The sequence below is a fragment of the Hemiscyllium ocellatum genome, chromosome 42 (genome assembly GCF_020745735.1).
Source record: "Hemiscyllium ocellatum isolate sHemOce1 chromosome 42, sHemOce1.pat.X.cur, whole genome shotgun sequence".
Classification (NCBI taxonomy): domain Eukaryota; kingdom Metazoa; phylum Chordata; class Chondrichthyes; order Orectolobiformes; family Hemiscylliidae; genus Hemiscyllium; species Hemiscyllium ocellatum.
This window is the reverse complement of record NC_083442.1, coordinates 31,581,143-31,604,583: the sequence shown is the minus strand read 5'-3', so window position 1 is coordinate 31,604,583 and position 23,441 is coordinate 31,581,143. Positions and strand designations below refer to the sequence as shown.

General features: G+C 47.2%; 1 protein-coding gene across 2 annotated transcripts in view; it reads right to left on the bottom strand.

Moving 5' to 3' along the window:
* Nucleotides 1-334: 334 nt before the first annotated feature.
* LOC132834753 (SH2 domain-containing adapter protein F-like) overlaps nt 335-23,441 on the bottom strand; it is a 196,721-nt gene continuing 173,614 nt past the window's right edge. For both annotated transcript variants that reach the window (XM_060853733.1, XM_060853734.1), the window contains exon 6: nt 335-3,850. In XM_060853733.1, coding sequence (XP_060709716.1) covers nt 3,664-3,850 — 187 coding nt within the window. In that variant the 3' untranslated portion in view covers nt 335-3,663. The remainder of the gene's footprint in view (nt 3,851-23,441) is intronic.

The following is a 23,441-nucleotide window of genomic DNA, read 5'->3' as shown; positions in this document are numbered from 1 at the left end:
TTCCCAAGACTGCCATTCCTGAGAGTGAGCTATGCCTGACAGTGACAAATCTGGAGAGTGACCCCATTCCCAATGAGGGCCCTTCCCAAGTTGATGGCCATTTGGAGTGTGAGCATTCCCAGAAATAACCATTCCTGAGAGAAGGCCACTCTTGAGAGTGACCACTTCTGGGAGAGGGTCACAGAGCTGGCCTTGGAATGGACATGATTTGGGATCAGACCCTGTGATATGAAACCACTGACTCTGTTAGTCAGGTCCTTGCTAAAATGTCCCTGAACCAAAGACAAGTTCATATGAAACAAGCATTGAACATTTTATTTTCATAGATGCATCATTTCAGAAACCACATTTCCCGCAGATTAGTTTCTCTCTTTAATAAATAAAGTGTACCAAAAGAGACTCCACAGTGTCGTCCACCATTCGAAGGAATCATTCTCATGTCCTTCCAAAACAAGTGGCACCATTTTATAAGCTTCAAGCAGCATTAAGTTTTTAACTCCTAGAGTTTGAAATCTGACGACAAGTTGCACCCTCTCACTTTTCCCTCGCTTTCTTCTTTTCGTCTTGAGAAAGCGCTGACGTTTACGCAAACACGGCATTATGGAACCTTCTGGCACCCAAAGGTTCAGTCTTCAGATGTGGGAGCCCCAGTGTGGGAGCTCGCTGTCCATTATTACACAGCATCATCCAACAAGCAACCGGGTCAAAATAGAGTTTGGACTGAAACATCTCACTGGGAAGCTGATTGGTTGATGAGAAGTTCTTCGTGTTTATATTTCACAAAACTGGGTGAAGTTATGATGATTGCTGTACACTAGTTCCCAATAACAAGTTAATAAAAACTGAGGGTCTTGCTGACTCACTTCACAGTGCAGTTAATAATCAACCACACCAGGGTGGGTCCAGAGCTGTATACATGCCCAGACTTGGTCAGGACAGCAGATCTCCTTCATCAAAGGACGTCAGAGAACCCAGATGGGGTTTTTTTTTGCAATCGAATCACTTCAGCATCACCTCATCAACACTAATGTTTTAAGACAAAATTCTAAAATTTGGGCAGCACGGTGGCTCAGTGGTCAGCACTGCTGCCTCACAGCACCATGGTTCGATTCCAGCCTCCAGTGACTGTCTGTGTGGCATTCGCACATTCTCCCCGTGTCTGTGTGGGTTTCCTCCGGGTGCTCCAATTTCCCCCCACAGTCCAAAGATGTGCAGGTTAGATGAATTGGGCATGCTAAATTGTCCTTAGTGTTAGGTGCATTAGTCAGGGGTAAATATAGGGTAAGGGAATGAGTCTGGGTAGGTTAGTCTTTGGAGGGTCAGTGTGGACTTGTTGGGCTGAAGGGCCTGTGTTCATACTATAGATAATCTAATCCAAAAGTCTCCTTCAGCAGATTAAAACCCCAATTCTCTGTTTCACAAGCCAACTAACATAACCACGACGTGACCTTATCTTTAAATTTGAGATCTAAACTAAAAGCCATCTGTTGTAGGGTTTTTACCTCAAAGATTTTATCTCTCACACCCTCACACTCTTGTGTTGGCTGACCCTGAACTGATCAGGTAACATCATATGGGCTGAAAATCCTTTCCTGACGAAACAAAATAATGGAGTGTTGAAAATGAAGAAAAGGTTTGATAGAGCTGACATAGAGAAGATGTTTCCATTTGTAGGGAAGTCAAAACCAAGGTCCATATATTTAAGATAGTCACTGCTTAATTGGGAATCCAGGAAAAACCACTGGAGAGTGGTGAGAATGTGGAGCTCATTACCACCAGGGTGTAATTGAGGTGAGTGGTGTCAATGGATTTAAGGGGATACAGGATAAATGCATGAGAGAGAATGGATTATAGAAAGATATGTTAATGGGGTTTGAGGATATAAGGAGGGAGTAGGATTGTCCAGAGTATAAACACTAGCATTGACCAGATGGGCAGAACGGCCAGTTTCTGGAGTGCAAATACTATTCAACTTGGAAAGGATCTTCTGGACAGGAAATTAATTGTATAAGCAGCTTATAAACCAGAAAAGGAGAAGGGCAACTTGTACTTTTCCAAAACACCGCAGGAGTTGGGTAATATAGAAATGATTTTTGGTGCACTAAATCGAAATGTTTTTGCAAGATATCCTTTTTTACCCCAATTAGAGTAACTCGCCTGCATCGGTACATAATGAGCTGCTGCTGGCATCTCCTCACTGAGAATTATCTCAACCAATTTCCTCCCCCCCATACTTGAACCTGTGCCCTGTCCACAACTCAACATTGGGTTTTCGATCCCAAACCCTTCACATCTCTCCTCCAATTCAATGTGTGAGGGCTCCATCTTAGTCAATTATTTTGACAGCAGATGAACAGGAATGTAACTGTGAAGGACAAGGTTAAATACAGTACAGTCACCATTCACTACCTGTATCTTCTCTTCTCTTCTGGTCTTCAAGCTTCTGGAGATGGTAACTTTCTTCCTTTAAGTTCCTGAGTGTCTGATCAATAATACCCAGGATAGGGACAGCAAGGGGACATGTAGAGAGTAACACTTCCTCTACACGGTCCCACATCAAACTCTCCCAAAACAGGGACAACATGGGGTTAGATACAGAGTAAAGCTTCCTCTACACTGTCCCCCACCAAACACTCCCACAACAGGGACAACATGGGGTTAGATACAGAATAAAGCTCCCTCTACACTGTCCCCCGCCAAACACTCCCATAACAGGGACAACATGGGGTTAGATACAGAGTAAAGCTCCCTCTACACTGTCCCCCGCCAAAGACTCCCATAACAGGGACAACATGGGGTTAGACACAGAGTAAAGTTCCCTCTACACTGTCCCCCCATCAAACACTCCCACAACAGGGACAACATGGGGTTAGATACAGAATAAAGTCCCTTGTACACTGTCCCCATCAAACACCCCAGGTCAGGGACAGCACAGGGTTCAATACAGAGTGAAGCTCCCTCTACACCCGCACCATCAGACACTCAGAGGACATGGACAAAAGGGGGTTAGATACAGAGTGAAGCTTCCTCTACACTAGTCCCCATCAGACACTCAGAGGACAGCATCAGCACAGGGTTAGACACAGAGTTAAACTCTGTCCACCACTGTTACACTCATCCCTGGGAGATTGTACCAGTTTAGCCATGTCCCAGCCTGTGGTCTGTCTCGGGGATTGTCTGTCGAGTTCCTGTCTCAGGGAGTGGTTTCTGCCCTCACACCCAAGCTGAGCTTTAGATCAGAGACAGACTTGCCAAGCCCAAAGCCACCCTGAAGAATAAACTGGAAAAAAAGACTCCTCATAAATATACATTAGTTAAAGATTCTGACAATATTCCAAAGTTCCAAGAAGTTTCAGTTGCTGTTGATAACTCGCTACATGCTGCAGTCCCAGTGTGTGGATTGGCAGGAGGGAGTGCCTGGTTCAGATCAGTGGTTTCACAAAGGGACGGAGGCAGGTGCTGGTCAGAGGGCTCTCTTGCCTCGGCCAAATTCGGAAACCGGTCATTCCGGTCACTCTGAGCATGCACGTGGAGTGTCACTGGCTGAAGGTCAAAGGTCGCCGTCGCTGGGTTGCCTGCGTGTGTGAGTGAGCGTTAGTCTACAGAAGGATCTTTACAGGAGTGAGCTCTGTCTATGGAACGTGTTCAGACAATCTCCGATCATTATAGCGTTCTGATAGCCACTGGGTACAGCAGGGACATGTGCTCAGCTCCTTTGATGGGCAGTTTGCGGCTGCTGTAGTAGTGGATTATCTCGGGCACACTGTCAAATGGAGGGCTGTTCAGACCCAAGATGTATTTACTCTCTTTGGTTCGGGTGAGTTTCATGTGCATGAACCCCTGGTTACTCCTGTGGAGGAGAAAAGTAAAACTTACAGTCAAAATCACAGAATACAATCTGGAAAGCCATTCAGGCTATTACTTCAGAGCTAGGTCACTGAAAGAGCAATCAAAATATAATACAAAATATTAAACACGGGGACAGGTCTGTCACTGTATAACACTGGGGCACAGTACTAGTGGGGACAGGTATGTCACTGTATAACACTGGGGCACAGTACTAGTGGTGGGGACAGGTCTGTCACTGTATAACACTGGGGTACAGTACTGGTGGGGACAGGTCTGTCACTGTATAACACTGGGATACAGTACTGGTGGGGACAGGTATGTCACTGTATAACACTGGGGACAGGTCTGTTGTTGAATAACATTGGGGTACAGTACTACTGGTGGGGATAGGTCTGTCACTGTATAGCACTGGGGTACAGTACTGGTGGGGACAGGTCTGCTAGTGTATAACACTGGGGTATAGTACTGGTGGGGACAGGTCTGTTGTTGAATAACATTGGGGTTCAGTACTGGTGGGGATTGGTATGTCACTGTATAACACTGGGGTACAGTACTGGTGGGGATAGGTCTGTCACTGAATAACACTGGGGTACAGTACTGGTGGGGACAAGTCTGTCACTGTACAACACAGGGGTACAGTACTAGTGGGGATAGGTCTGTCACTGTATAACACTGGGGTAGAGTACTAGTGAGGACAGGTCTGTCACTGTACAACACTGGGGTACAGTACTGGTGGGGACAGGTCTGTCACTGCACAACACCGGGGTACAGTACTGGTGGGGACAGGTCTGTCACTGTACAGCACTGGGGTACAGTACTAGTGGAGACAGGTTTGTCACTGTGTAATGCTGGGGTACAGTACTGGTGGGGACAGGTCTGTCACTGCACAACACTGGGGTACAGTACTGGTGGGGATAGGTCTGTTTCTGTTCGGCTTTAGACTGAATCAATAAATTAAGAATAACAATTAAATCACTAAAAACTGAAGCTGTGGAAATGTGCAGGAGATTGTGTGAGTGTGATTGTATAATCCCAAATTGTGAAAACCCGAGAGTGGGCTGGGCTTTTTCTCCTTCCCTGGCCTCTACATGGAGCCTCATGAAAGATTAAGTTCCATTTTTGTTAATTTTCCTAATTCACAAACTGATTCTCCTGTGCCCTGGTGCTCTGATTTCGGCTAAATCCATCAGAACAGACTTAAGAACCGCCCAGCTCTCTCTCCCTCTCCCCAAACCTGCAAGGCTCATTGTGGTCAGACTCAGCAAGTAAGAAATGTTTGGGGTAACCAGTGTGCTCCTTAGGGTGAAGGGCCACTTGCCAGGGAGATGAGACTTGGAGATAACTGGGTGCTGATGGTCAAGATCTGGACGCTATCTTAATGCTTTACTGACCGGGCAATGGACAAAGTCTCTGATCCTGACGAGGTGGATGGAAGTCAGGCTGCTTTTTGATCATAGCAGGGAGAAGCCGGAAGCTGCCTTCTTCGGATTACAGTCTGAGATCGGAGCTGCCGAGTGTGACACAGATGTGGGAGAATCTCGGGAATCTGTGAGTAAGGAGCACTGCTCAATGCCATTACCACAGCATCGCACAAACCCAGTGTGAGCAGTAACCATCAATCACTGCTGTCTGGGCAGAAAGCAAATGAATTGGGGCCACAAGTGAATGATCCAGTATTCCATCACTGTCCTAACGCTCTGTCTCAGCTTGCACTGTGCCCTCCTTCTGTTACAAATTGGTGTTGCGCTGAAATTAATCACCAGTAAACCTTCCTAAGTCAAATTTATGGAGATAAGACTGACTCCACATACTACAACACCCTTTTATCATCTAGACACAGGGCAAATATTATACTTCTGTCTTAGCATGTTTTGAGAAGATTTGTCCCTCAGGTTGAGGTTCTGGATGTAGGTTTGCTCACTGAGCTGGAAGGTTCGTTTCCAGACGTTTCGTCATCCTGCTAGGTAACATCTTCAGTGGCACTCTGGGTGAAGCACTGCTGATAATTCCTGCTTTCTATTTATATATTTCAGTTTCTTTGAGTTGGTGATGTCATCTCCTGTGGTGATGTCATTTTCCCGTGGTGATGTCATTTCCTGTTCTTTTTCGCAGGGGGTAGTAGATGGGGTTTAACTCGATGTGTTGATAGAGATCCGGTTGGATAGACCTTTCCTCTGGTAGGAGAATGAGGGGAGATCAAGTGGAGGTATTCAAGATGATCAAAGGTGGGGATAAAATAGATGTGGAGTGGATATTTCCTCTTGTGGGGAATCCAGGATGAGAGGTCATAGTCTTAGGATAATGGGGAACAAATTTAAAACAGACAGGAGGAGAAACTAGTTCTCCCAAAGGGTTGTGAATGTGTGAAATTGTGGTGGACGCTGGGACAGTGAGTAAAGTTAAGGAGGACTTAACTTTAAGGAGGATTTTTAATTGGCTATGGGTTGAAGGGATATGGGGAGAAGGCAGGAAAATGTCAGTGAGAGACAGATGAGCCATGATCGAATGGTGGGGCAGACTCGATGGGCTGAATGGCCTAATTCTGCTCCTCTACGTTACAAACTTTTGTAGCTTGGGTTACTTTACTGCATTGAAGGCACTATACGAATGCAGGCTGTCTTTGTTGTCACACCATGAGTACCACTCAGTAACCTGCACCGTACCCAGCGTGAGGCGGCCGCTTCCACAACCATTACCACTTCCTGTAAAAACCTGTTTTATGTTAATATTTGGAAAGCCAATAATGTTTTTTTTCTCGTCTCTTCTCTGTCTCTTTCCCATTTGCAAGTTGTCAGTCACGGGTGACCCTGTACTCTTCGGTGCAATGTCCGGATACAGCTAATCTGCTCCCCCAGCTAACGCTGCTTCCTTCCCCAGGAACTGACAGTCCAGGGTGTGACACTCCAGGCAGCTTCAAATAACAGGCAGCACGCACACTTGAACACTGGCTCACAGACTGGCAGAGAACAAGGTGAAGGCAGCACCACTGTTGTGACTGTCGAGAGGTGAGTTAGATCATGGTTCCGAGTTCATGCAATAGGATGAGTCGCAATTGGAAATGGAGACGCGATATCTATTTTTAGACAGCTCCCCTGACAACCAATTAACTTTTAAAAGTTCTGTCATTGTTGCTACATTAGGGCACCTGCACAGCAAGATCCCACGAGCAGTGCACCAACAGTTTACCGAGGAGAACTCAGTGAGTCCCCTCTTCAGATAATCGCTTTACACCACACACACAGACTGACAGCAGGGGCTTCAGGCCATGCCCCTCATGATTTTATAAACCTCTATAAGGTCACCCCTCAGCCTCTGACGCTCCAGGGAAAACAGCCCAGCCTATTCAGCCTCTCCCTATAGCTCAAACCCAACAACCCTGGCAACAGAGTGGCAGAGCAAACCTGAAATGCCTACACTTGCTTTTGGGGTCTCTGTTTCTATCCATTGGCATATAAGATCTCATCCCCGAAAAACTACAGCCTTATAAAACCCAGCTATCACGCCCAGTGAATGAAGCACAACTTAACCATCCCACTTCTGACTGGGATCTTGATGGATCTTGACTCCCCACTTCAATGAAAATAATAGCAACTGATTCTGATGGGAACTGAAGTCAATTACTTCCTTTTTCATTTCAACAAAATTCCAAACAATGTTCTTACTCCTGGGCATCAGAATAAAACAAGGTTTGCAACACAGTGTGTTTTTCAGAGGTTGATTTAAGATCCTGTCTAAATAACATAAAGTTCACCACATTCTGGAATTTAATCACCATGGTGTTTTATTTAGTGCGCTGTCTCGTCTGATATATGCTTCAGTTAAGCCAAGGTCTCAGAAGGAGGGCTTTTATGTACTTGAATGAGTTTATATCATGGAAATAAAGCAAAACACTGCGGGTGCTGGAAATCCGAAACAGAACAGAAAATGCTGGAGAGACTCAGCAAGTCTAGCAGCATCAGGCCAAAGAGAAGCAGAGTTAATGTTTCAAAGAGAAATGTCAGTATTAAAATATTAACTGTTTCTGTCTCTACAGGGGTTGCCAGACCTGCTGAGTTTCTCCAGCATCTTCTGTTTCCTTTTCAGATTTCCAGCACCTGCAGATATGTTTGCTTTTACCATCAGATCCCATTTTGCCACCCAGGTAAATAGTGCTGTGAGGAAGGCATATGGTGTACTGGGCTTTATTGGTAGAGGAATTGAGTTCCGGAGTCCTGAGGTCATGTTGCAGTTGTATAAGACTCTGGTGCAGCCTTATCTGGAGTATTGTGTGCAGTTTTGGTCGCCATACTATAGGAAGGATGTGGAGGCACTGGAACGGGTGCAGAGGAGGTTTACCAGGATGTTGCCTGGCATGGTAGGAAGATCGTATGAGGAAAGGCTGAGGCACTTGGGGCTGTTCTCATTGGAGAAAAGAAGGTTTAGGGGTGACTTGATAGAGGTGTACAAGATGATTAGGGGTTTAGATAGGGTTGACAGTGAGAACCTTTTTCCGCGTATGGAGTCAGCTGTTACTAGGGGACACAGCTTTAAATTAAGGGGAGGTTGGTATAGGACAGATGTTAGGGGTAGATTCTTTACTCAGCGGGTTGAGAGTTCATGGAATGCCCTGCCAGTAGCAGTGGTGGACTCTCCCTCTTTATGGTCATTCAAGCGGGCATTGGATAAGCATGTGGAGGTTATTGGGCTAGTGTAGGTTAGGTAGGCTTTGGTCTGCGCAACATCGAGGGCCGAAGGGCCTGTACTGTGCTATAGTTTTCTATGTTCTATGTCTGGTTTCCATGACATTGTTGTTTTTGGGATCTTGTGTGTGCATTGACTGATATCACAATAGTGACCACACTTCAGAAGGAACACTGTTCTGGAGTATTGTGTCCAGTTCTGGTCTCGTTATTATCAAGCTGGACAGGGTTCAGATGAGATTTACCAGGATATTGCCAGGAATGGAGAGTCTGAGTTATGAGGAGAGACTGGAACTCTTTTCAATGGAGCACCGGAGTTTGAGGGGTGACCGTATAGAAATTTATAAAATAAAAATGGGTAGAGATAAGGTGAATGGCAGGTGTCTTTTTGCTGGGAGGAATTTCAAGACGAGGAGGCATATTTTTAAGTTGAGAGGAGAAAGAAGTAAAAAAGACATGGGGACAATTCTTTTTACACAAGGAGTGGTTTGTGTGTGGAATGAACTGCCAGAGGAAGTGGCGGATGCAGATACAGTTACAACATTTAAAAGACACTTGGATAAGTTCATGTATATGAAAGGTTTGGAGGGATATGAGCCAGGGGCAGGCAGGTGGGACTGGTTTAGATTGTGATTATGTTCGGCAGGGACTAGTTAGACCAAAGGGTCCGTTTCTGTGCTGTATGATTCTATGACTCTAAACACAACATTGGCTGAAAAACCTTTTGGGGCACACTGAGGATGTTAAAGATGCTATTTAAATGCAAAGCTTTCTTGCTGCTTTCTGCCCAGAGCAGACTGGGTCTCCACCGGTGATGGTGTGTTGGACGTTAGGGCCAGTCATAATCCAATGATCTTTTGGGAAATCGTCAATGGGCAGCCATCAACTGCATACATCCTGACCTAGTTACACTGGAGCCAACTACTGGCATTCTCCTGCCTGTGAATCTCTGTCCCATGCCACCTGGCACGCAGAAACATCCAGGAAGGTCAGGCATCATGCCATCATTGAGGTCTACAGCATGGAAACAGGCCCTTCAGCTGCAAATGTGTTGCTGGTCAAAGCACAGCAGGCCAGGCAGCATCTCAGGAATAGAGAATTCGACGTTTCGAGCATAAGCCCTTCATCATTATTCCTGATGAAGGGCTTATGCTCGAAACGTCGAATTCTCTATTCCTGAGATGCTGCCTGGCCTGCTGTGCTTTGACCAGCAACACATTTGCAGCTGTGATCTCCAGCATCTGCAGACCTCATTTTTTACTAACAGGCCCTTCAGCCCAACACAACCATGCTGCTCAGTTTTCACAATTTAAACTAGTCCTATTTGTCTGCATTTGGTCCATATCCCTCTGTACCTATCCCATCCATGTTCCTGCTCAAATGTTTCTTAATTGACAAAACTGTACTTCAGATTCCTGAAGAAGGGCTCATGCCCGAAACGTCGAATCTCCTGCTCCTTGGATGCTGCCTGACCTGCTGCGCTTTTCTAGCAACACATTTTCAAAACTGTACTCACCTCCACCACTACCTCTGGCAACTTGTTTCAGACACTCACCCATCTTCTGTACGAAACAATTGCCCCTCTGGACACTTTTGTATCTCTCCCCTTAAACCTATGCTCATTAGTTTTAGAATCCCCTACTATGGGGAAACGCTACTGACTCTCTTCCTGATCAATGTCTCTCATGATTTTATAAGCCTCTATAATGTCAGCCCTCAGTATCCTATACTCCAGGGAAAAAGATCCCAGCCTATCCAACCTCTCCTTATAACTCAAACCTTCCAGTCCAGGTAGCATCCTAGGAAATCTTTTCTGCCCATTTTCTAGTTTAATAATACCCCTTCTACTGTAGGGCAACCAGAACTGCATCAGAAACCCAGCAGGAGGTGCACCTGTGAATATCACTTAAAGTCATAGAGTCATAGAGACGTACAGCACGGAAACAGACCCTTTGGTCCAACTTGCCCATATTTAGTCCCATTTGCCAGCACCCTTCCTATTCACATACCCATCCAGATGCCTTTTAAATGCTGTAATTGTACCAGCCTCCACCACTTCCTCTGGCAGCTCATTGCATACACGCACCACCCTCTGTGTGAAAATGCTGCCACTTAGGTCCCTTTTAAATTTTTCCCCTCTGAGCCTAAACATGCCCTCTAGGTTTGGATTCCCCCACCCCAGGGAAAAGATCTTGTCTATTTATCCTATCCATGCCCCTCATGATTTTATAAACCTCTATAAGGTCACCCCTCAGCCTCCAGGGATAACAGCCCCAGTGTATTCAGCCTCTCCCTATAGCCTAAATCCTCCAACCCTGACAACATCCTTCAAAGGAGAATCGCTAAATCCTGACAGTGCTCCTAAAGAGTAATAGAGATCTATAGCATAGAAAAAGGACCTTCGGCCCATTGCATCTGTGCTGGTCTCAAACAACCAGCTAACCATTCCAATCACTCTGCACACAGTGACTTGAGTCAACCCACAGGTAAAGGTCTGGGATGTGGTGGTAAAGACATTGGGCTAGACATCCAGAGGCTCAGGCTAAAGCTCGGGTAAGCACGGCAGATTTCCCTGCCGGAAGAACTTTTATTGATTTGATTTGTTATTGTCACACGTACCTAGATACAGTGAATAGTTTTGATTTGTCTGCAGTACAGTCAGATCATACCACATAAAGGTCATAGGGTGTTAGAACAGAGCGAGGAATAAATGTTACAGATACAGAGAAGATGCGCAAAGAGCGAGATCAACATGAAATTTAGAATTTGAGAGGTCCATTCATCAGTCCAATAACAGCAGGGAAGGAGCTTCTCTTGAACCTGTTGGGACATGTGTTTAAGTTTTTGTACCTTTTGCCTGGTGGAAGAGATTGTGCAAGATAATACCCGGGGTGGGAGGAGCGTTTGATGATGCTGGCTGCCTTCCTGAGGCAGGGACAAGTGTAGATGGAGGCAGTGGATGGAAGGTTGGCTTCCGTGATGGTCTGGGCTGGGTTCACGGATGGCAGGGAAAGATTCCTTTTAATGTGGCGAGTTGGTGTGGTGTGGGGCATGCTGCCTGGAAGCAGGTGCCATAGGAGCTTTCAAATTTGGATTAATAGTTGGACTAATTGGTAGAGCATTGGCGAGGAATGAGGAAAGGAGTGGGCAATGGGACAAACTGGAGAAATATTGCAAAGAACCAGCACAGGCATGATGGGCTGGATGGCCTCATTCTGTGCCGTAAGAGATCACTGTAACATTTTATGCTGAAACATATACACGTCACAACAGATTGAAATTTACTCTCAGCCATATAAATTATGGATCAGTTCACTGCTCCCTTCGCAAGGTTTCACACTCAGTGTAGATTGTACTCAGAATTATGAGATTTAAAACTGTACACACGTTGAGGATTCTGCAGCTTTCTTTGGTCTTATTAAAACTTTATCTTCTCTGAAATTCACTCACTGCGGAAATTGCAGCGATGATTTAAAGATCAGTTTTGCCTGCTGTTGCTTGGTTTCTTGTCAGTGACTCCCTGAATCTGAGGTTGTGGCTTCCAGACCCATTCCAGACTCTAACCGTGTAGAGGAATTCTTGGATTTGAGATTCAATTCCAACAATCCCAGTGTGGTGCAGAGGATCATCAGCATCAGAGAGCAACGGGGCAGCAGTAGGTCATTCAGCCTCTTCATTATTCAACGCAGTTGTGGCAGATTCTTTATCGCAATGTCATATTTCTACTGTCTCCCCTACCCCTTCACGCCTTTATCCTCTAGTAAATCAGTTGCTTCTGAAATATATTCGGTGTCTCCACTGCTTTCTTTGCCCAGGTTCATCATTCTTTGAGTGAAGAAATTCCTCCCCATCTCAGTCTGAAATGGTTTCCCTCCTATCCTGAGACTTGTGACCTTGCACCCCTAGCCAGGGGAGACATCAACCCTGCATCCAACTCTGGTAGTAATTGATTCCTCTCAATAAGGTCACCTCTCATTCCTGTAAACTCCAGTGAGTATACACCTTGGGGGACAGACCTGCCATCTTGGAACCCATCTGTATTCCACCAACCTTTTTAAAAATTGTGGTTGTAATGCTAAGCAGACCTATCTGTCCCTTTGCAACTGAAGGGCAGAAGTTGGACAGAACACTGATGATAAGACCCTTACACCTCTCTGATCATTTACATTCACCCAACAGGCAGATGTGGCCTTATCTCACTCGAAAGACAGTTCCTCCAACAGTGCAGTGCTCCCTCAGTACTCCACTGAGGCAACAGCCTTGGTTTCAGTGCACTCCAGCCCAAGGTCGAGAGAGTTTGTGCTAACCCCTGAGCTGTCACAGCCGTCTTTCTGGTGAAATGGCAAACTAAGAGCAGAGTTTGTTGGCCGGGCCGATCTGGAGAAGAGGATCAATACAACAGGATCTTGACCAGATGGGCCTGGGCTGAGAAGTGGCAGATGGAGTTTAATTCCGATAAATGCGAGGTGCTGCATTTTGGGAAAGCAAATCTTAGCAGGACTTATACACTTAATGGTAAGGTCCTAGGGAGTGTTGCTGAACAAAGAGACCTTGGAGTGGAGGTTCATAGCTCCTTGAAAGTGGAGTCCCAGGTAGATAGGATAGTGAAGGCGGCGTTTGGTATGCTTTCCTTTATTGGTCAGAGTATTGAGTACAGGAGTTGGGAGGTCATGTTGTGGCTGTACGGGACATTGGTTAGGCCACTGTTGGAATATTGCGTGCAATTCTGGTCTCCTTCCTATCGGAAAGATGTTGCGAAACTTGAAAGGATTCAGAAAAGATTTACAAGGATGTTGCCAGGGTTGGAGGATTTGAGCTACAGGGAGAGGCTGAACAGGCTGGGGCTGTTTTCCCTGGAGCGTCAGAAACTGAAGGGTGACTTTATAGAGGTTTACAAAATTATGAGGGGCATGGATAGGATAAATAGACAAAGTCTTTTCCCTGGGGTCAGGGAGTCCAGAACTAGAGGGCATAGGTTTAGAGTGAGAGGGAAAAGATATAAAAGAGACCTAAGGGGCAACATTTTCATGCAGAGGGTGGTACGTGTATGGAATGAGCTGCCAGTGGAAGTGGTGGAAGCTGGTACAATTGCAACATTTAAGAGGCATTTAAATGGGTATATGAATAGGAAGGGTTTGGAGGGATATGGGCCGGGTGCTGGCAGGTGGGTCTAGATTGGGCTGGGATATCTGGTCAGCATGGACTGGTTGGACCGAAGGGTCTGTTTCCGTGCTGTACATCTCTATGACTCTAAAAACAAACCTCCCAAATGTCCGGGGAAGTGTCTTCTCTGCTGGATGCTGATGCAAAACGGCCAACTATACAAAGAGAGTTTGCACTTCAAACAGAAGTTGGGGAGGAATGGTGTGAAGAAGGTTTTTGAAGGCAGGGAGAGAGATGGCAAAGAGTGGGGGTGAAGGAGGATATGATGCTGAGGTGGCTTTAAGAGGTTATTTGTCCTGCTTTGTATTTAAAAGAGAGTTGGTCAGGCAGAGGTGCCATGCAAACTACCAAAACCACTAGAGGCAACAGCTTGTGAGGCCTTGGACTTTTTAAAGGTTGGAACAATATAAGCAGCTTGGCTGGGTGGGGCCAGCTCTCATAGACCAGGCTTTCCAGTTTTTCTTTAGTTTTTAAGCTTAGCTTTAAGTTGTTGCTCTTGTGGGCTTGAAGTCTCTCGGTTACGGCTTAAAGCTGGTGTTTCTTTCTGCCATTGGGTTACCTGTGACACAAATCTATTTTTCTGAATTTGGTTTTTTTGCCAAGGGGGTGTGAATGGGATATTACTGTATTGGAACAGTTAATTAGTAACAGTTACTGTATCTATTATTGTATTATGTTTTCTAATAGAGTTAGGTTGTTCTAAATTCTTCATTATTTGTATTTGTATTTTGACTACATTGTTGAAATAAATTGTGTTTCTGTTGAGTAGTTTGATCAATAACATTGCATCTGGAACATGGCTCTTCAAATTTTCCTTTATAAATAAGAAAACGTTAGGGTCCACGTTAATTTCTTAAAAATATTCTGAGGAGGTCAGGTCCATTACAAGGGAAAGTGGAGTGGAGGGTGGAGGAGGGCGAGTGGAGCGGAGGGTGGAGGAGGGCGAGTGGAGCAGTGTTGGAGGGTGGAGAAGGGTGAGTGGAGCAGAGGGTAGATGAGGGTGAGTGGAGAAGTGTTGGAGGGTGGAGGAGGACAAGTGGAGCAGTGTTGGAGGGTGGACGAGGGTGAGTGGAGCAGAGGGTAGATGAGGGTGAGTTGAGGAGTGTTGGATGGTGGATGAGGGTGATTGTAGCAGTGTTGGAGGGTGGAGGAGTGTGAGTGAAGCAGAGGGTGGATGAGGGTGAGTGGAGGAGTGTTGGAGGGTGGAGGAGGGTGAGTGGAGGGTGGAGGAGGGTGAGTGGAGGAGTGTTGGAGGGTGGAGGAAGGTGAGTGGAGTGGAGGGTGGAGGAGGGTGAGTGGAGCGGAGGGTGGAGGAGGGTGAGTGGAGAAGTGTTGGAGGGTGGAGGAGGGTGAGTGGACGGTGGAGGAGGGTGAGTGGAGGAGTGTTTGAGGGTGGAGGAAGGTGAATGGAGTGGAGGGTGGGGGAGGGTGAGTGGAGTGGAGGGTGGAGGAGGGTGAGTGGAGTGGAGGGTGGGGAGGGTGAGTGGAGTGGAGGGTGGAGGAGGGTGAGTGGAGCAGTTTTGGAGGGTGGAGGAGGGTGAATGGAGCAGTGTTGGAGGGTGGGGTAGGGTGAGTGGAACGGAGGGTGGAGGATGGTGAGTGGAGGAGTATTGGAGGGTGGAGGAGGGTGAGTGCAGCGGAGGGTGGATGAGGGTGGTGGTGAGTGAGTGTAGCAGAGGGTGGAGGAGGGTGAGTGCAGGGTGAGTGGAGCAGTGTTGGAGGGTGGAGGAGGGTGAGTGGAGGAGTGTTAGAGAGTGGAGGAGGGTGAGTGGAACAGTGTTGGAGGGTGGAGGAGGGTGAGTGCAGGGTGAGTGGAGCAGTGTTGGAGGGTGGAGGAGGGTGAGTGGAACAGTGTTGGAGGGTGGAGGAGGGTGAGTGGAGGAGTGTTGGAGGGTGGAGGAGAGTGAGTGGAGCAGTGGTGGAGGGTGAGTGGAGCAGTGTTGGAGGGTAGAGGAGGGTGAGTGTCACGGAGGATGGAGGAGGGTGAGTGGAGGAAGGTGAGTGGAGGAGTGTTGGAGGGTGGAGGAGGGAGAGTGGAGCGGAGGGTGGAGGAGGGTGAGTGGAGCAGTGTTGGAGGGTGGAGGAGGGTGAGTGGAGGAGGGCGAGCGGAGCAGTGTTGGAGAATGGAGGATGGTGAGTGGAGTGGAGTGTGGAGGAGGGTGAGTGGACGAGTGTTGGAGGGTGGAGGAGGATGAGTGGAGTGGAGGGTGGAGGAGGGTGAGTGGAGTGGAGGGTGGACGAGGGTGAGTGGAGGAGTGTTGGAGAGTGGAGGAGGATGAGAGGAGTGGAGGGTGGAGGAGAGTGAGTGGAGCAGTGTTTGAGGGTGGAGGAGGATGAGAGGAGTGGAGGATGGAGGAGGGTGAGTGGAATTGAGTGTGGAGGAGGGTGAGTGGAGGAGTGTTGGAGGGTGGAGGAGGGTGAGCGGAGCAGTGTTGGAGGGTGGAGGAGGGTGAATGGAGTGGAGGGTGGAGGTGGGTGAGTGGATGAGCGTTGGAGGGTGGATGAGGGTGGTGGTGAGTGAGTGTAGCAGAGGGTGGAGGAGGGTGAGTGCAGGGTGAGTGGAGCAGTGTTGGAGGGTGGATGAGGGTGAGTGGATGAGTGTTGGAGGGTGGAGGAGGGTGAGTGGAGGAGTATTGGAGGGTGGAGGAGGGTGAGTGCAGTGGAGGGTGGATGATGGTGGTGGTGAGTGAGTGTAGCAGAGGGTGGAGGAGGGTGAGTGCAGGGTGAGTGGAGCAGTGTTGGAGGGTGGAGGAGGGTGAGTGGAGGAGTGTTGGAGGGTGGAGGAGGTGAGTGTAGTGGAGTGTTGGAGGGTGGAGGAGGTTGAGTGGAGCGGAGGGTGGAGGAGGCTGAGTGAAACTGTGTTGGAGGGTGGAGGAGGGTGAGTGGAGGAGTGTTGGAGGGTGGAGGAGGGTGAGTGGAGCGGAGTGTGGAGGAGGGTGAGTGGAGCGGAGTGTGGTGGAGGGTGAGTGGAGCAGTGTTGGAGGGGTGGGGGAGGGTGAGTGGAGGGTGGAGGAGGGTGAGTGAAACAGGGTTGGAGGGGGAGGAGGGTGAGTGGAGCGGAGGGTGGAGGAGGCTGAGTGAAACTGTGTTGGAGGGTGGAGGAGGCTGAGTGAAACTGTGTTGGAGGGTGGAGGAGGGTGAGTGGAGCAGTGTTGGAGGGTGGAGGAGGTGAGTGTAGCGGAGGGTGGAGGAGTGTGAGTGAAACAGTATTGGAGGGTGGAGGGTGAGTGTAGCAGAGGGTGGAGGAGGGTGAGTGTAGCAGAGGGTGGAGGAAGGTGAGTGGAGCAGTGTTGGAGAGTGGAGGAGGTGAGTGTAGTAGAGGGTGGAGGAAGGTGAGTGGAGCAGTGTTGGAGAGTGGAGGAGGTGAGTGTAGTAGAGGGTGGAGGAGGGTGAGTGTAGCGGAGGGTGGAGGAGGGTGAGTGGAAGAGTGTTGGAGAGTGGAGGAGGTGAGTGTAGCGGAGGGTGGAGGAGGGTGAGTGTAGCGGAGGGTGGAGGAGGGTGAGTGGAGGAGTGTTGGAGGGGAGAATGGAGGTGAGCTCCCTGGGATGGAATTGGGAACATTTGTGACAAGTGGACAAGAGAGGAACTGCAGGACAACAAAGACAAGCGGGTGGGCGGGGGTTTGAAGGGGACATGGTCATGTCGTGGTATCATCGACGGACGTGTTTTCTAAAGCCCCGGGTTGTTGGTCTGGGGACAGGAGTTCGAATCCCATCAGAGCAGATAGTGAAATTTGAATCTAGTAAAGAGTTGGTGTAACGGTGACTGTGACACCAATGACGATAGTCGTGAAAACCCATCTGGTTCACTCATGTCCTCTGGGGAAGGAAATCCACCTTCCTGACCCAGTCTGGCCTACACGTGACTCCAGGCCCACAGCAATGTGGCTAACTCTTAAATGCTCTCCGGGCAATCAGGGATGTTCAAATCCAGTGAATAAATCCTCAGGATATTCAGCAGATGTTAGTGCCAAGAAAATTTGGGCTTTGCTCAAATTCCCCTCACCCACGTTCCCTCAACCTCAGGGAAAATCACTACCTGATTGTGAACCCTGAACACAACTATGGATGGGATCAGCTTGATCACACACACATGCACCTACTGGAGTTTCAACACGCAATGATAGAAAACACAACAGGCAAATCTACGCAGCAAACTCCCACAGATAGCAATGAAATACTGGCCAGCTGATGTGTTTTTAACAGCGTTGAGTAACCGGATCATTGTGGAAAACCCCTCAGATCACCTTTGAACGCGTAGCTGTGGAATTATTGACAACCACTTGAAACAGCCTACATTGTGTGTTTTATCTTAAAATGTGGCACCAGTGACAGTGTGGGACTCCCCTGGTACTGCACTGGGAGCATCAGGCAGGGAATGTGTGTTGTGGCTCCTCTGACTGGGCCAATGTGCAAATCTACGGAGCTACAGTTGACATCGAAGAAGCCCAAAGTCAGAAATATCTACAGGGGTTCAAGTTGGTGTGCATCTTTATTAATGTTTACAACAACTTTACTTTGCAAGCTCATGTCCCTCATGATCAGGAGGGCTTTGTAATTCAGAGTTTTAGTTCAGGTTGGGCAAAAGCAAGGTCTGCTGCTGATTCCTTAAAGGAGGTTTGAGTTCTGGGAATGATGGTCAATGATTCAGGTGCTCAGCATCTTTAACAGGATGTTGGCAGTTTGCTTTGCTCAGAGTAACTCCAGAAATTCCTATCAGCTGCACCACATCTCACTGAATAAACAGAACATGGAATCGGGGCTCTCCGAAAATACCCGGAAGGTATCTGTGACATTTCAATCCCTGCAGGATACGGAATTGTCAGGACAAGAGGGTTCTGACAGGCTGCTGCGATCAGCAAAACAATTCACAAAAGCCGAAAGCAAGAATGTCTGTGTGTGTCTGACAACGGCTCACACAACCATGCATCTGTGTGTGCTTGTGTATGTAAGTGTGACTACATATGTGTATTTGTGTGCTTGCGTGTCTGACAAGGATGCGTGCATGCGTGTGAGGGAGAGCGAGTATCTGTGTGTGTGCTTGTATCTGTCTGTGTATGGAGACAGTAAGGACTGCAGATACTGGAAGCCAGAGTGAATAGATGTGACGCTGGAAAAAAGCACAGCAGGTCAGACAGCATCCGAGGGGCAGGAAAGACTACATTTTGGGCCGAAACTCTTCATCAGAATATCTGTTGACTCTGTCTGTGTATGGGTCTCCCTGTGTGTCAGTGCATGTATCTTTGTCAATCTATCTGCTCATGGGAGAGTCTGTCTTTGTGACAGTGATTATAGTGTGTCTCTGTATATTAGTGTGTCGGTGTTACCATATGTGTCTGTGTGTCTGTGCATGTTAATGTCTGAGTGTGTCAGTGTGCGTGTGTGTATGTCAATGTGTGTGCATGCATCAATGTGTGGGTGTCAGTATGTGTGCCAGTGTGTGGATGTTTGTGTGCACACATCAGTGTGTGGGTGTCAGTGTGTGTGCCAATGTGTGGGTGTCATGTGCACACATCAGTGTGTGGGTGTCAGTGTGTGTGTACATGTCAGTGTATGTGTACATGTCAGTGTGTGTGCACACATCAGTATGTGGGTGTCAGTGTGTGGGCACATGTCAGTGTGTGTACATGTCTGTGTGTGGGTGTCTGTATGTGTGCACACATCAGTGTGTGGGTGTCAGTGTGTGTGCACGTGTCTGTGTGGGGGTGTCTGTATGTGTGCACGTGTCAGTGTGTGTGTATATGTCAGTGTGTGGGTGTCAGTGTGTGTGTGTGTGTGTATGTGTCAGTGTGTGTGTACATGTCAGTGTGTGTGTACGTGTCAGTGTGTGGGTGTCAGTGTGTGTGTATGTGTTATTCTGTGCGCCTGTGTTATTGTGCGAGCATGTCAGTGTGCTAACATGCAGTGTTGAAGCTTGAATGCCTGTGTCAGTGTGTTGTTGTATAAAGGGGTCCTAAAGGGTTAATGCGGTGGAATCCATTAAGCAGTCTCCAATATGATGATATCACATTGACATGGTCAATGGGGAAATAGATTTAAATCTCAAATAGTGAGGTCTCCTTCATTGTCTCAGTAACAACGTAACTGCAGCTGATTGTTATCGTGTAAAAACTGCATCTGCTTGAAGACAAAGAGCCTGTTCTTGTTCGATGCCCTGGTGTTTTTACATCCCACAAGCAGGGCCTGTGGATCCCCACCAGGGAAAAGGACAAGAGCAACAAATCTTTCTTTCTTTATTTGGTGAAACATGGATGTCACTGCCAAGGCTGACCCCTGTTGTCCATCCCTAATTGCTCTTGAGAAGAGTGGATTGTTCGGATATTCCATATGGCAGTTCAGAGTCATACAGTACAGAAGAAGGCCATTCGACCCATCGTGTCTGTACCAGCTGGTCCCATTCAGCCACATTGCTGTGGGTCTGAAGTCACGCTGAGACCAGAGCGGATAAGGTTAGCAGCTTCCTTTCCCTGAAGAGTGAACCAGATGGGTTTTTACAACATTGGACGATAGTTTCGCAGTTACTGAGACGAGCTTTCGATTCCAGATTTCTGTCTCGGCAATTGATTAATTAGTTGAATGTAAATGCCTGCACCCCCTGTCCCCAGAGCATTAATCCCGGATTGCCCAGTTGCTCTCGGTGAGTGAGGTTTCCACTCGTTGAGCCCAAGGAAAGGCTGGCCGAGTGCCTGACAGCGAGTTCATTTGTCAGATGTTTCCTCAAGGCAGTGGGCTGGACCTCCTTTCACTTCATTACGTCTTGTCCGAGGCCACAAAGGAATGGATATAAACTGGCCATAGAGTCATACAGCACGGAAACAGACCCATCGGTCCAACCAATATATACTGACCATAATCCCAAACTAAACTAGTCCCACCTGCCTGCTCTTAGCCCATATCTGTTCATGTACTTACCCAAATGTCTTTTAAACGTTGTAACTGACCTGCATCCACCTCTTCTTCTTGCAGTTCATCCCACAAACAAACCACCCTCTGTGTTAAAAGAATTGCCCCTCATGTCTTTTTTTAAAATCTCTCTCCTCTCACTTTAAAAATATGCCCCTCAGTCTTGAAATCCCCCACCCTAGGGAAAAGACACTTGCCATCCACTTTATCTGTACCCTTCATGGTTTTATAAACCTTTGTAATATCATCCCTCAACCTCCTATGGTCCAGTGAAAAAAAGTCTCAGCCTCTCCTCAGAAGTGAAACCCTCCATTCCCAGCAACATCCCGGTAAATCTCTTCTGAGCCCTTCCCCAACTTGATAATATCCTTCCCATAACAGGGCGACCAGAACTGGACACAGTTCTCCAGAAGAGGTATAATGACTGTCATGGCTGCTGTGAGATCTTACCATGCACAAGAAAGGGGCTGAGTGCAGAAGAACAGTCGTTGGCTTAGCAAGGAGTTCACTGTGAGCAAACAGGGTTCAGATATGTCTCAAACACTTGGCTAATGCACGTTTTTCAGAAAGACCCATAACTGGGGAGCTCTGGGGAGACAGAAAAAACCTGTTTTCTTTCTGATGCTGTGCCTGCAGACAGGGCTTGGAGTTCCCTGGAGACAATGTTCTGTTTGTGTTATCTTGCTTCCTGGTCCCTTGGATAGAACCTTTATTTTTATTGAAGGTCGCTGAATGTCTCTGCTTACATTAGGTAGCTTGTTTTTTTTATTGACTCCCGACATGCTTTGAAGAATAAAGAGAGCTGGTGGGATCAGTAATCTGTGCCTTATTTTGGTTCAGTTTATTATCCTCTAATTGACTGTGTTTTATATGCATAAACTTCTTGCTGCAGGATTAAACCTGTCCCTGTTTTTAACAAAAGACAGCAAGGAGGCTCAATACTGTTTCCTCCCTCCAGGAAATCAAAGTACAGGAAGCTGACAGACACAGTCACACTCAAACCCACAGACACACACTCATACAGGGAAACACATACAGGTACAGAGACACACATGCAGCAGACAGAGACCCAGACCCAGACACACACACACACACACACGACAACAATCAGACATAGACACATACACACACACACATATACAGACAGAGACAGACACACACACACACACAAACAGAGACACACACACATACAGACACTCACATATACAGACAGACAGGGACACAGACACACACACACAGACACATACAAACATACAGACATAAACAGACATACACTCACATACACACAGATACTTAGACACAGACAGATACAAGATACAGACAGACTCATACATACAGATAGGTGCCCACACACAGCATGAAATCTTTCTCTCTCTCACACAGACGCATTTGCACTTGCAGAGAAAGAGACACACTCATAAATGTTGATAAGCACATACACGAGCAGACACATCCACAAACAGACACACAAAGAAACACACACACATATATAGGAAGGCACATCCCTATCACTCCAACTCTCACATTCACACAGACATACAAATGCGCACAGATAAGACACACACTTACAAATACACATATGCACAAAGTAACTGCCACATGCTGAAAGATACATACATTGATCGAGAAAGAACACTCCCGCATCACTCCCAACCTCTCCATCTCTTTCACACACACTATCTCTCTAGTATTTTGGTATGTTCACTAATCTATGCCAAGTACATTATGACACTGACCCTCTTTAACCCTGAGGCAGAAAGTATTAAACAATAATTCTACACAGGATCCCCCACCCTGAGTGAAAACTGTGATGTTGTCCACTTTCGTAAGAGGAACAAATGTGCACACTCTTTCTGAAACAGTGAGAGATCGGGAAGTGTAGATGTACAAAGGGACCTTGGTTTCCTTGTCTATGACTCACTGATGAATAACAAGCACACGCAGTAAGCTATTAGGAAGGCTAATGGAATGTTAGTCTTTATTGCAAAAGGATTTAAGTGTAAGAACTTGGTTAGCCCACACCTGTGACCCCCTTCATTCAAAAGATATTATTGCCACAGGGGGAGTGTGACAAGGGTTCACTAGACCTGCTTCTGGGATGGTATGATTGAAGAGAAATACGTGCTGTGCTTAAAATTAACGGCAGGTGAGGGAAATGAGTTGGAGAAAGACTGTAGTGAGCTGGAGATGGTCACAGAGATAGGGAGAAGCAGACCCACGATGTGTGGCAGAGAGAGTTTTGGGAACAGTCTGAGAGTTTACAGCATAGAATGAGGCCCTTTGGCCCATCATGTCTACACTGAGCATGAAGGGCCTGTCTACTCTAATCCCATTTCCTAACACTTGACCAATTATCTTGGGCGTTATGTTGCTTTAAGTGAACATCTAAATACTTCTTTAGATGTGATGGTTCCATTCTTGACCACCCTTCCAGACAGTGAGTGCCAGATTCCTCTGAGTGAAAAAAAAGATTCTTTAAAACCTCTCTCTTTACATCAAATTTATGGCCCCTGGTTATAGATCTTTCCTCTAAGGGATAAATACTTACTCATATCTGTGCTCCACATAATTCTGCAGGTGTCAGTCAGGATCACCCCTTCTACCAAGTGCCTCTGCCCAAGGAAACGCAACCTCTGCCAAACCTGTCTCTCTTCGGAGCTGAAACCCCACAACGACAGTGAGTTTCAAACTGAAGACTGACGAGCAACCCAACCCTGCAAGGATGTGGACTCAGACGGTACACAGCCATGGGGAAGCGACAGTCAGAGACTTTTACAAAGCAGCTGAACTCCCAGGGAGCAGCCACAGGTGCTGTTCAGAAACAGTCTGCCAGAAACTGTACAAATGG